Below are 12,131 nucleotides of genomic sequence, written 5' to 3'. Positions count from 1 at the left end.
TTGATTATTTTGTATATATATATATCCCTATACCCCTGAAATCATGATTGATATTTGTACGCATGTGTACATACAAATAATATATATGCTGTTTTTTTATTATTTTTTAATACAATATATTTTTACATTTTTTCTCCCTAAAATATTGTCAAATAAGATATACATATAAATTTATAATGTCATATATACTTAGTATAATATATAAGCAGTAATAATAATATTATTTATCAAACTGTTACATAAAGAATCCTCTAAAAAATTACATTTTTTATTTGTAGACGTGTTAATGGTTTATTAAAGCAAAACTTTTTTATTGCAGATAAATATTATACTAAATAAAATTTAATATTAATAACAATTAAATTAAAATTTTTTAATTATTATAATGGAGTAATATTTAAATTCCTAAATGCATGATAATATTATTGTAATTTAAATTTAAATATCTATTTCTAAAACAACAATCTCTGGCTATAAATCTGATTCAAATTTTATGAGATTCAATCGGATATTTACGATTTTATTTTATTCATGGTATTATTCTCCGATTCAAATCCTGTGAATTCATTCTGATTGGACTCAATCAGAGTAAATTGGATTTTTTTTTATCTGGATTAAAGTCAATATGTAAAATAATATGAATATTAGGGTGTGTCATTTAAAGGCTATATTTTTTTTTTACTGCTATACCAGAAAATCTGGTGGTATATAGAAAATAAAAAATCATGCCGCTGAGCTAAAGGGTTTAAGTCCAATAGCGGCTTGGCTCATCAAAAAATGGGATTTCCCATTTAAATGACACGGGAAATTTTTTTTTTTAACTTTGAGTATTTTTAACTCGTGAACAAACCAATAGATCGAATTGACTAATAGATATTTTTGTAGGAAATTGAACGCTCTACAAAAAAGATCTCTTATCATTTTTTGATAAATCCATCTGTTCGAAAGTTATTAGAGCTCGAAGTAAAGTTGAAGATCTTTTCAGTTTTCCGGCGAAACCATCAGACTTGTCATAAAATGTTGTAGGGTCTTTTTTGTTGAAAATTTTACTCTCTACAAATTATTATCAGTAAAGTTTTTCCAAATTTCGCATTATTATCTAGTTATTTTCATTTCAATGCCGAGCTCTTGAAATCGATCAGAACACTACTTTTTTAAGAGCTTAAAATTAAAATGAAAATAACTAGATAATAATGCAAAATTTGAAAAAACTTTAGTAATAATAATTTGTAGAGAATAAAATTGTCAACAAAAAAGATCTTACAACATTTTAAGATAAGTCTGATAGTTTCGCCGGAGAAGTGAAAAGATCTCCAACTTTACTTCGAGCTCGAATTTTCTGATGAGCTAAGCCGCTATTGGACTTAAACCCTTTAGCCCAGCGGCATAATTTTTTATTTTCTATATACTACCAGATTTTCTGGTACAGCAGAAAAAAAAAATATAGCCTTAAAATGACACACCCTAATAAATATATTTATTTTCTAGTCTCTTAATGCTTCAATTTTTCAGTTATTCTAAATGGGATATCCCGATTTTTATTTTTCTTAGCAAAATAATTTAAACGAGCAACCTGCAGTCACTACGTGACTGCCCGAGTATTACTACAAAATTTATTGAATATGAATTGAATTTACCTGTTTATTGAAATCTTTACTTTAGAATCTTTTATTTCTGTTATCATTAAAACATAATTAGCCCAACTCATCATTGACTCACAAACTGATTGATTTGAGCGATTGTATAATGATGGGATTCTTAAAAAAAAATCTACGCATGGTCAAGTTTTTTGTTATTAGTTTTCTAATATATTTTTTTTTTCACTGATATGAAATTAAATCTGTTAAATTTTTATAATCATAGAAGACATGGCATAAGACTAAATTTTTTAAATTTCCATTCGATTATATATATATCACGTGAACGAAGAACTTGAGCCACTTAACTAAAAGGACCTTTTTTGTAGCGAATAAAATTTCCTAAAAATTCGTTATCTGCACTTTTTCTGTAAATTTCGTTATTTAGTTAATATCAACTAAAAACCCAAATTATTATTAAAAAAATTATGTTCAGTACCAATACAGAAAAAACAATTAGAGTCCGAGTAAAACTATTAAGGAGACTTTTGAAGAGTATCAAATTGCCTAAAAAATGCCGCAAACGGCGACCCGATAACTTAAAATGCGGCTGAGTTATAGAGAATTAAAAAAAAAATCCCAACTTTCCTATGTATTTTAAATGGGAAAACTTCAAAATCAAATATAAAGTACTTAAAATTAAAATTAAGGGCTGAAACTTGCAGGGAATTTTTTTTTCAATGTCTAGAACAATATTTTCAAGTGGGAGTGAAAAAAAAAAATAGTCTTTCAAAACGAATCACCATAATATATATATATATATACATTCTGTGACAGAATAATTAAAATATTAATTTATTGCAAGAAAATGAATACGATTGTCTTTTTTCCCGCGTAATTTAAATGTTATTTGAATGTTAGCAATAAAAAAGAGTTTCAACTATGAAAAGGCATAAATTCAAGTCAAGACCTTTCCAATGATACCAAATTTAATAACATTAACTTATTTTATTATATACCCAAGTAGCACATAGTCAACTTTAAGATGTCTCTTAAAAGGACAAGTCATATTTTTTTTTTGTCTCAAAGACATCTTTTTTGATATGAATACGACATGCAAATGTTAATTCCGGGGACAGAGACGAGTTGTGTTATTTTTCCTGTCTTATGTCAATTGAAAAGTCGTTTAGATGACTTATTTTACCACTATTTGTAGTTTACTTTTTGTCGTCACTTGTGTTAAGTCTTTGAAGTAGGTATTTTTTCGGTGACATAAATTTCTGATCGTTTTGTCAACATATTGATGCCTTATCGATAAGTCAAAAAGTAGCCTAAAAACTGATATCTTATAGATGTCACAAAGCCAAGTGTGCTACCTGGGTAGATATGTCGGGAACAAAATTTTCCTTATTCTCTTAATAATATAGATTATTATTCAAATCCATTCATTAGAAAAGAGTTATTAACCGTAATCGATCTACAATTATTCAAATTATTAGTATCATGATTTAAATTTTTAAAAAATTAAAATCAACTGAATATGCTTCTCTGATTTTTTGTATGCGTTCTTATAAATTCTAATTAACATGAACTTGGTACAGATTTAATTTGAGTTCTTTCGTCATTTTCGTCTTTCACTTTCTTCGCATTACTATTATTTAATAATCTCAAGTATATGTTCCTTCTTTAGAATTTTGATGTCAATAACTATTTTAAAATTTATTTATGACGATTTTTCCGGTCACATGACTCGACCATATCACTGTCATTTTTAGTTATTTGATAGTCACAAATAGAAACAAAAAAAACACGTAATATTGTTAATTTAAATAAAAAAGTCAAATAAGTTTAAATGTCGGATACAATCGGTAATTTCCGACTTATCGTGAGCCATTTTTTTAGCAAACAATAATAATAATAATAATAAAAAGTGTAGTGTATAACGCAGTAAGATATGTTGCTGTGAATTTTGCCAGATGACATAGATGAGAAAATGGTTTCAACGCGGGGTCCAAAATTCAAATTCTGTGATGGTGAAAAAGTTCTTTGCTATGAACCTGACCCAACAAAAGCCAAAGTTCTTTATGACTCGAAGGTAAATTATAAAAAATAATATAAATTTATTATACAATGAATTTAAAAAATTTTATAAATATCCGGCGTATAATTTCGCGCCACAAATGTAACCTTAAACTTAAATAACGTCAAGGCGTTTTTGTTATGATTTACGAGTTTAATTGACGTAAATTGAATTAATTGTAGGTTTTAGATGTAATTGTAAATAAAGATCAACGTGGCCGAAAAGCAGTTGAATATTTAATTCACTTCCAGGTATGTTTAATTTAAATGTACGTCCATAAGATTATACCGGAGCTTAGATTTGTGTAGTTGTCATTGGTATTGTTGTTGTTTATAAACAAGATAAGGTGTCTAATGGTAACATAATTTTATAATTAGGGATGGAATTCATCTTGGGATCGGTGTGTAACAGAAGAATACGTTCTAAAAGATACAGAGGAAAACAGACAGTTGCAACGGGATCTTGCTCAGAAAGCACAGTTACAACTGTACGTATAATTTTTTAAGTGGTTAACCTACAAATAATATATATTTTATTGTGAATAAATAAAAAATAGTTAAATAATAATTTAATAAATGGCTTCTAAAAACAGAGGAGCATATTTATATCGTCGAGAACGAAAAAATCGTACTCACAGGCTGGCTGATCGACTATCCGGTACTGGCATCGAGTCACGTCGACGTGCTAGAAGCGGTGGAAGTCGTGCCACTTCTGGCACTACCTCTGAAGATGGTAGCTCAGGCCAACAAGACGATTATGATACCGAAGTACCATCAACGATATCCAATAATCATAGTCATAATAAATACATTTTTTTCAATATTTTATTTTGGTTTTTTTTCATTTTTTTTTTACCAGGAAGTTATCACTGAGGAAGACTCTGAGACCAGTTCTAATTTTGGAGGAGAGTCTAGTGAAGACGAGGATAGTGGTGGTGGAGGAAGCCATCAGTCTAGTGGCAGTATGAAACCTGGTATTGATCTTGACATTGGTAGCACTTTAAGAAGAATTTTGGAGCAAGATTATGAATTAATAAATCATAAAAATAAATTAGCTGTTTTACCAGCACAGCCAACTGTTTGTAGTATTCTTGAATCTTGGGTCCAGCATTTTACAACAACACAGCTTACTAACATTCCTGAAAAACCTCAAAGAAATAATAGATCTAGTAATACTATTGAAAAGACTGTTAATGAAATAAATATTTGCCGAGAAGTTGCTGATGGCTTGAGAATATATTTTGATTTTACATTGCCAGATTTATTACTTTATAGAACAGAAAGAGAGCAGTACAATGCATTTAAATCATCATTTTTACTTGGTGAACATCCAATAGATATAAAAGAAGAAATAATTGAGTAAGTTTTTATTTTTTATTAATAAAAAAAAATTTTTAAAAACGAATTTATCTTTCTCTGTAATGCATGATAATATTAACTTCAAACTTGATTTAATAATTGTTAACAATTGTTAGATCACCAGAAGTTACTGTCAAAGAGGAGCTTGAAGATTCTGAGTATGCACATTTACCTCCCTTTAGAGAGCTAGATGCTGAAGTCGAGCAGCCAACCAAGCCTGTCTCGTCAGTCAAAAGAAAACTGAGGTCCTCCCGTGTTAGCTCTGTTGATGATTCCAGACAACTCAGGTCGTTTGATGAAGTCAAACAAGAGGCTGGAAATGTATCTAGTATCGCTAGCACTAGTTCCAGGTGCTCTAGTCCTCGAGGAGCTACTTCAAGGTATCCTCTAATACCTCCAGCACAGATTGTTGCGTTGCTTGATGAAGCCAATAAGTGGAGACTCATACCAGAATCTACTAAAAATGATGGGACACCGAGTCCTTCGACGTACTTTGGAGCTATTCATCTTGCTCGTTTGTTTGGTAAATCTCATTTATTATTTACCTGTTATCAAATTTATTTAAAGCCGCTATACCCGCTTAGTACATTAGTCGCTCACTCTAACTGTTTAATACGTTTTTTTATAATTTTTATAAAAAAAAATTTCAACTAAAAAAATTAATATTGATAAATAATTATTTGTGAATCTAAATATATTAAAATATGATGTATCAAATTATTTTGTAATAGATTATAGATTTAAATTAAGTGATTGTTTACAAAATCGTACTCAGCCGGGCATTTTTTACTTTAACGTTCATCCGTTAGATTAAATTTAGCTTACGTCAAATTTTTAAAGAATTGTTATAGCTATATCTTATTAAATATATTTTTAAAATTCATGAAATTTTATATATTATGAAAGAATAAAGAAATATAATTTATAAATTATTTTCCAAATCAATAAACTTATTATAGTTTAATTGATATCGTCTTTGAGCGACATGGGGCCATGTGTTGATCGAGCAATGGTACATCACAACTTTTAGTGAGCGACAATCGGTATACTCAAGGACCTTATTTAAAAAAATTAATAATAATTAATTATCAACATTATTCTTCAAACTAAAATTTTATTCTAATACTTAAAACTATAAAAAATAACTAAAAAAAAAAAGAAAATATGGTTTTTCATATTATTTAATTATTTATATTGAGTGATTTAATCTCACTCCAATGAAAAGTGAGCGGGTATAGGGGCTTTTTACCTTACATATAAATGTTCTCATTAAAAATTATAATTTTTTAAAAATATTTTAGTTAAACTTCCAGATTTGTTACAAAATACAGACATGCCTGAAAAAAAATTAAAAGTGTTATTAAAATATATTGATATGTTTCTAAGGTATTTTGTTATTATTATTTATCTTATACTTTTTTAAAAAAATATAAATTAATAATTATTTTATTACTTAAATATTTTTTAGTTATTTGGAACCACATAGAGAATGGTTCGGTGAACAATTTTACATGCAAACAGACAGTCAGTCACAATGAGCCGAGTTCAAAGGTTACTTTCAAACTACTTGAGCCAAAAAAAAAGTAAATAAAATAGATTTTTTTTTTGATGACTTTGCTATTATGAAAATCACATGACTCGTAAAATAATAATTTTTAATTAATGGTATTTTTTTTTATCTTAGCATTTATAGTTTATAATTAAATGAAAATGTATGTTGTGTACTAAACATGTAAAGTATATGGTTAATAATGCAAAATAATTTTTCAGTATGACATTTGAAGGCCACAAATTTACATAGCATTAAAATTTCATATTATTTGTTTAAATTTTTTATTTATCCCGTAATTTTCGTACAAATTTATTATTATATATTACTATAATCCCATAAACATTTTATATTAATGCTACATTTTTATTTGTACTCATTTTACGATTGCAAAAACATTCATTATCACAAAATCACACAATATTACAATTAATATTTAAACATTCATCCATACATTTTTATATTGAGTTAATTATAAGATATACATTTATAAATAACAAAAACAAAACACTTAGCAATGTTTAGGTAGGGTGCAATTTAAAATTAATTAGTAATTTTAATAAAAAAAAAATTTATATTCACATTTAATAAACAATCCGTTGATAGCTAAATAATTATTTAAAACGTATAATTTAAATGTCAAAATTAATTATTAATGATCATTACTAATTATCAAATATTTTAAATTGTTTACTATTTACTTTTGTAATAATAATAAACTACCTCATTTCTGTGAAATTCAATAATATAAAAATGATTTGATAAATACGTATATACTTTATTTTTTTAAATGAAACCCAATCAAGATAATTGAGACAGTACGTAATAAAAAACGGACGTTCGATAACGAAAAAAAAATAATAAACATTTAAATTTAAATTAATTTTATCAAGTCAGTAAACAATTGTGCAATTCATTGTGATTTTTTCGATTGTAGTTTATTTTTTTGTACAATAGTATTAAGGGGTAACGGTAACCGATTTTCAATTCAATTTAATTTACGGACAAACATTAGAAACCTAAAATAGAGAGTCTTTAGCGTTTTTTAAAGCCTTAACAAAGAGCTAGAAATTTCGTATTTTCATAAATTCTAATTCGTCTCCGAGAAAAATTGTTTTAAAATTCTCATTTACTCTACGAGTGCAACAAAGACAGTCCCGTTTATTTTTCTGAGTGTGAGAAAGAGGTCCGGTACCGTATCCCCTTAAGGGCATTCTTCAACAGTGCCTCCCCCCCCCATTTTTAAAAAATATTCAATAACCTTTAACTGTCATAACAGTATTAAAATTTTATTATTTAATTTAAAAAAAATTAAAGCATTAATTGAAAAAAGAACAACGCAGTTACAATTTCACTAAGATATAGATTTAAAAAAAAATTACTCACAGTTGTTATCATTAAGAGTTAAACAAAATTTGGTAAATGAATTTTAGCCTGAAAAATTTGACGTTTCGAATTATAATGTTGACATGAAGATTTTACTAAAATTTATTTTCCAAATTTCGTTTAACTCCTAATTGATATCAAATGTAAATAATTTTTTTTTAAATTTGTCTCGGCGAAATTGTAACTGCGTTGTCTTTTTTTCAATTAATGCGTTAACTTTTTTTAAATTAATTATCAAAATTTTAATACTATCATTACAATTTAAAGTCATTGCATATTTTAAATAAGTGGGAGGCAATGCCTGAGAATAGCCTTAAAGAGTTTAAAATTTTAATTATTTAAAATAGTTATTGAATTTATTTATAAACATGAATATAATATTTATAACGTACTGTACAAACGTACTCAATTATCATTAAAAAATTTACTTATATTATCGAGTAGAAATAGTTTCAGACTCTTGTCTCGATGTACAAGATTCACTATTAACTTGTTGTTGTTGTTGTGGTTGTTGCTGCGGCTGCTGTTGTTGAGGTTTACGAATAGGCATTCCCATAAATGTAGGAGTGTTTCCATTTAGTGTAGTACGTCTTAGTCTAGACGTAGGTATGCTCTGATGTACTTTAGGCTCATAATATTTGAAGACACCTTCACCAGGTGCCATCAAACCACCTTTTGGTAACTTGAACCACCATTGATAAGTAACATACCAAGTTAAAATAGCAATAACACCGCCAATAAATTTTTCAATCATTATATGATAGTAAAGAATTGTGGATACAAGCATAATATCCCATAGCAATTGTTGAAGAGTCATTATGATGAATAATCCTCGTAAATACGGCGTAAATATATTATGTGCTCTTTTAAGAAAGTCCATATCAGTATCAGATAAATTTCGTAGCATTCCACTACTAACTTCATTGGTAGTACGGCTGTACTCTTCTTTCATAATATGATCTTTAATACTTTCCCATCCAAGGAATGAAGCAGCTTCTTCAGCTAAAATTAAACTTGAGTATATTAGTATAAATGTATGACCAGAAATATCAAAACCACTCCAAAATTTACCAGCCTGTAGGCATTTTGTTTTAGTTTGTAATTGTAAATCTTTAGTATTTAAACATCTTCCATGATTTGTTTCAATAAAATGAAAGAGTTTGGTCCACAGTAACCAGGCTAGTGTAGCTAAAACAAGTCTAGCTAAATGTTTTATAAGAATAGGACGTCTACCACAGCCTATAGTATGTGCTGTCAGTGCAACCCATGGTACTGTCACTGTCAGAAGCCATCCCCAGCCCCATTTTACAAAATAACGATTAAATAAATTGTCAGATCTTGAAAAATAACTTTTGGGCATTGTTACAAAGTCCGCTATAAGTGATACAATAAAAATAGCGCCGCAGTAGATAACAATTTTAAGTCTTGGATCAAAGAGCAGTGATTTTTTACATAGATGAATTACCATACTAATTAATACAAGACCTACAGAGGCTGGTGGTGGAGTTGGTCTTGTGCCACCTCGGTCTTCCTGGATTCCAGCGCTTGGACGAAAATTCATTCCACGTGATCTAAAACTACCTCCAGGTGATCCAGTTCCCGTAGAATTATGAAGGGGTCTTCGTTTTGTAGGTGCCATGATGATGATTTAATAATTTATTATCGTCTTCGTCTTCGTCGTGACACGTATCCACTTATAATCATATCTTATAGTAAATACTATATAAGGTTTTTTGTTATTTGATTTTCGGGTTGAAAATATCATGAACTATATATAAATATGTATATTATTTTTTCAACCAGGCGTTTTTAATGAATAACTGATAGAAATATATTCCAATAAATAATTTATGGTAACTCCGTTATACGCAGTCATTTAAAAACTAAAATTCACTTGCATACGCTACTTTCAATCACGCAACATACTTATTTTTTATCCATTTTTAATAGTCCATGAGTGGTATGCTTGTAAGAATAAATTGTAGAGTGGGGACATCCGTACATGTGTTATATATATACCTGCATGTATCCAATGTAATTTTTAGCTTGGTGGGATAAATTTCTTTTTTTTTCCTTTTTTTTTCTAATAAAATTAGAGAGAAAGATTTTACTATACAGTAGATAATATGGAAATTTTCATTATTGACATTTTAATTACAATGAATAACGCGCGATATTTAAAATAACAAAAACGAGCAACCAGCAGTCACTACGTCAATCTAACTTTAGCATCGAATAACTTTTGAAGAAATAAAAATATTGAAAAATTATAAGTGACCTTTTTTGTAGAGCGTCAAATTTCCCATAAGAATATGTCGTGAACATTAAAAAGTATTGGTCCCACCGTGAGCTACAAATTCCAAAGCTTAAAAAATAAATTTTCCCATGTTATTTAAATGGGAAATAGAAAATTGAGATGCGGCAGCTATTAATATTAATATTAAGAGCTCAAACTTTCACAGTATTTTTTTTTTCGTCATTTCCAACAATATTTTCGATATAATGAAGAAAAAAAAAATAGTTGATTTTTTTGAATCAGTCTATTATATATATATATTAGGGTGGGTTGAAAAAAAACTTTTTTTTTATTTTTCTTAGCATGGGGGTAGAATTTGTACCTTATAAAAAAAAAAAAATTTTCAAGAAAAAAAAAAATTTTTTACTTAACATTTTGAGGTGGCCCACTCGTTTTTTAAATAAATAATTGATTAAACGGGGTAGTTCCAACGAAAAAAATTTTTTTTTGTCCAAAATCGTGGAAAACATCAAATAATTGTCGAATGTGATTTTTTTTTACTTCACTTTCATTTTAATTCAAAAGAAAATGCTTTTCATTTTTGAATTTTTTACTTAAATTACAAAAATAATAGTAAAAAAATTTTTTCAACTCCTGACTTTCAATTAGCCTTCAAGGGAACACCCTACAGATTGTAGAACACCATGTAATTTTTTTCGTTGGGACTACCCCGTTTGATCAATTATTTATTTTAAAAACGAGTGGGCCACCTCAAAATGTTGAGTAAAAAAATTTTTTTTTTCTTGAAAAATTTTTTTTTTTTATAAGGTACAAATTCTACCCCCATGCTAAGAAAAGTTTTTTTTTCAACCCACTCTAATATATATGTAATATAACGCGCCTTGTTACGACGATAGCGGCCACAATTTTTAACGGATCTTAATGAAACTTAGCACACACTTATTCTATGAACGATTATCACGGTTAAGTTCGAAGATGAGCAAAATCGGTCAACTAGTTTAGAAATGGTGGACATTTGAAATTCAAAAAATAACGAAAAATCCTACTTTTTCGGCTTTTTTCGTAAATAACTTTTTAACGGGTATATCTATTCTTATAATGTAAAAAGAACTTGATAGCCGATAGAAAAAGCTATATTTTCCTTTTTTTTATTTTTTGTTTTACGATAATTGCTCCACTTTTGATAAGGGTTCAAAGTCACATAATTGACTCATGTGTTATGGTGATAATGCCATTGTTTATATCTTTGAAATTTTTTGATGGGTGATTATTAAATTATATATATATATATATATATATATATATATATATATATATATATATATATATATATATATATATATATATAGAAATCTACTTCCATTTGGATGCCGAATGGCATTTTTTTTTCTATGCACACTTTTTTGGCTTTGAGAAGCTTCCTAAAACCAAAAGGGAGTATAAAAATCTGTCATTTTGAAATAAGTAACTCAATATAAATAATATAGCTATATATTCAGTGACATTCAGTCATATTCGTGACAGAATAATTAAAGTATTAATTTATTTATTTATTTATCAACTTATTTACAAGAATCATTTTATAGAATACAAATTTATTATTAGCAAGTGTAAATAAGCATATATAATAATGACTCTAGGGGTATACTTTTCAGAGTCATTTAATAAAAGAAAGATACATCATAACATATTCATTTCGTATATAATTTAACAATTTTAACTATGTTTCTCAGATACCATTAAGTGCTTATAGCATAATTTCATAAAAATACTCAAACTATCAGCTGATGTTATATTTTTAGGCAGCGAATTCCAAAATTTAATGCCAGTTATCAGAAATGATTTCTGAAAGTAATTAGTATGACATGGTGGTACCCATAATGAGTTAGTTTTACGTGGATCTACTCTCAATAAATACATATCA

The 12,131-nt window shown here is 27.8% G+C and overlaps 2 protein-coding genes across 3 annotated transcripts; one reads left to right on the top strand and one right to left on the bottom strand.

Annotated features, from left to right (window-relative positions):
- The first annotated feature begins 3,343 nt into the window (after window positions 1-3,343).
- On the top strand, window positions 3,344-7,081 carry LOC130675827 (male-specific lethal 3 homolog). Of its 2 annotated transcripts, none has more exons than XM_057481698.1 (8): window positions 3,344-3,672; window positions 3,840-3,908; window positions 4,035-4,144; window positions 4,250-4,424; window positions 4,516-5,015; window positions 5,198-5,538; window positions 6,317-6,401; window positions 6,484-7,081. In XM_057481698.1, the coding sequence occupies exons 1-8, from the start codon at window positions 3,571-3,573 to the stop codon at window positions 6,551-6,553; spliced, it is 1,452 nt and encodes a 483-aa protein (XP_057337681.1). In that variant the 5' UTR covers window positions 3,344-3,570; the 3' UTR covers window positions 6,554-7,081. The 2 variants fall into 2 exon arrangements, with proteins under 2 accessions (XP_057337681.1, XP_057337680.1); XM_057481697.1 differs by having other exon boundaries at window positions 3,347-3,672; window positions 5,132-5,538; window positions 6,484-7,080.
- A 62-nt stretch (window positions 7,082-7,143) lies between these two features.
- On the bottom strand, window positions 7,144-9,958 carry LOC130675828 (acyl-coenzyme A diphosphatase FITM2). The gene has a single exon (XM_057481699.1). The coding sequence runs from the start codon at window positions 9,587-9,589 to the stop codon at window positions 8,384-8,386; it is 1,206 nt and encodes a 401-aa protein (XP_057337682.1). The 5' UTR covers window positions 9,590-9,958; the 3' UTR covers window positions 7,144-8,383.
- Window positions 9,959-12,131: the final 2,173 nt, after the last annotated feature.

The sequence above is a fragment of the Microplitis mediator genome, chromosome 10, assembly GCF_029852145.1.
Source record: "Microplitis mediator isolate UGA2020A chromosome 10, iyMicMedi2.1, whole genome shotgun sequence".
Classification (NCBI taxonomy): Eukaryota; Metazoa; Arthropoda; class Insecta; order Hymenoptera; family Braconidae; genus Microplitis; species Microplitis mediator.
The sequence above is the reverse complement of the archived record's forward strand: the minus strand, read 5'-3'. Positions and strand labels throughout refer to the sequence as shown.

What these genes read in the sequence shown, in the direction of transcription:
- LOC130675827 (XM_057481697.1), top strand. Translation starts at nt 3,571, where the DNA reads ATGGTTTCAACGCGGGGTCCAAAATTCAAATTCTGTGATGGTGAAAAA. An exon ending in ATAAAAGAAGAAATAATTGA is followed by an intron (nt 5,016 to 5,131) that starts GTAAGTTTTTAT and finishes AACAATTGTTAG; the next exon opens with ATCACCAGAAGTTACTGTCA. An exon ending in TATATTGATATGTTTCTAAG is followed by an intron (nt 6,402 to 6,483) that starts GTATTTTGTTAT and finishes AATATTTTTTAG; the next exon opens with TTATTTGGAACCACATAGAG.
- LOC130675828 (XM_057481699.1), bottom strand. Translation starts at nt 9,589, where the DNA reads ATGGCACCTACAAAACGAAGACCCCTTCATAATTCTACGGGAACTGGA.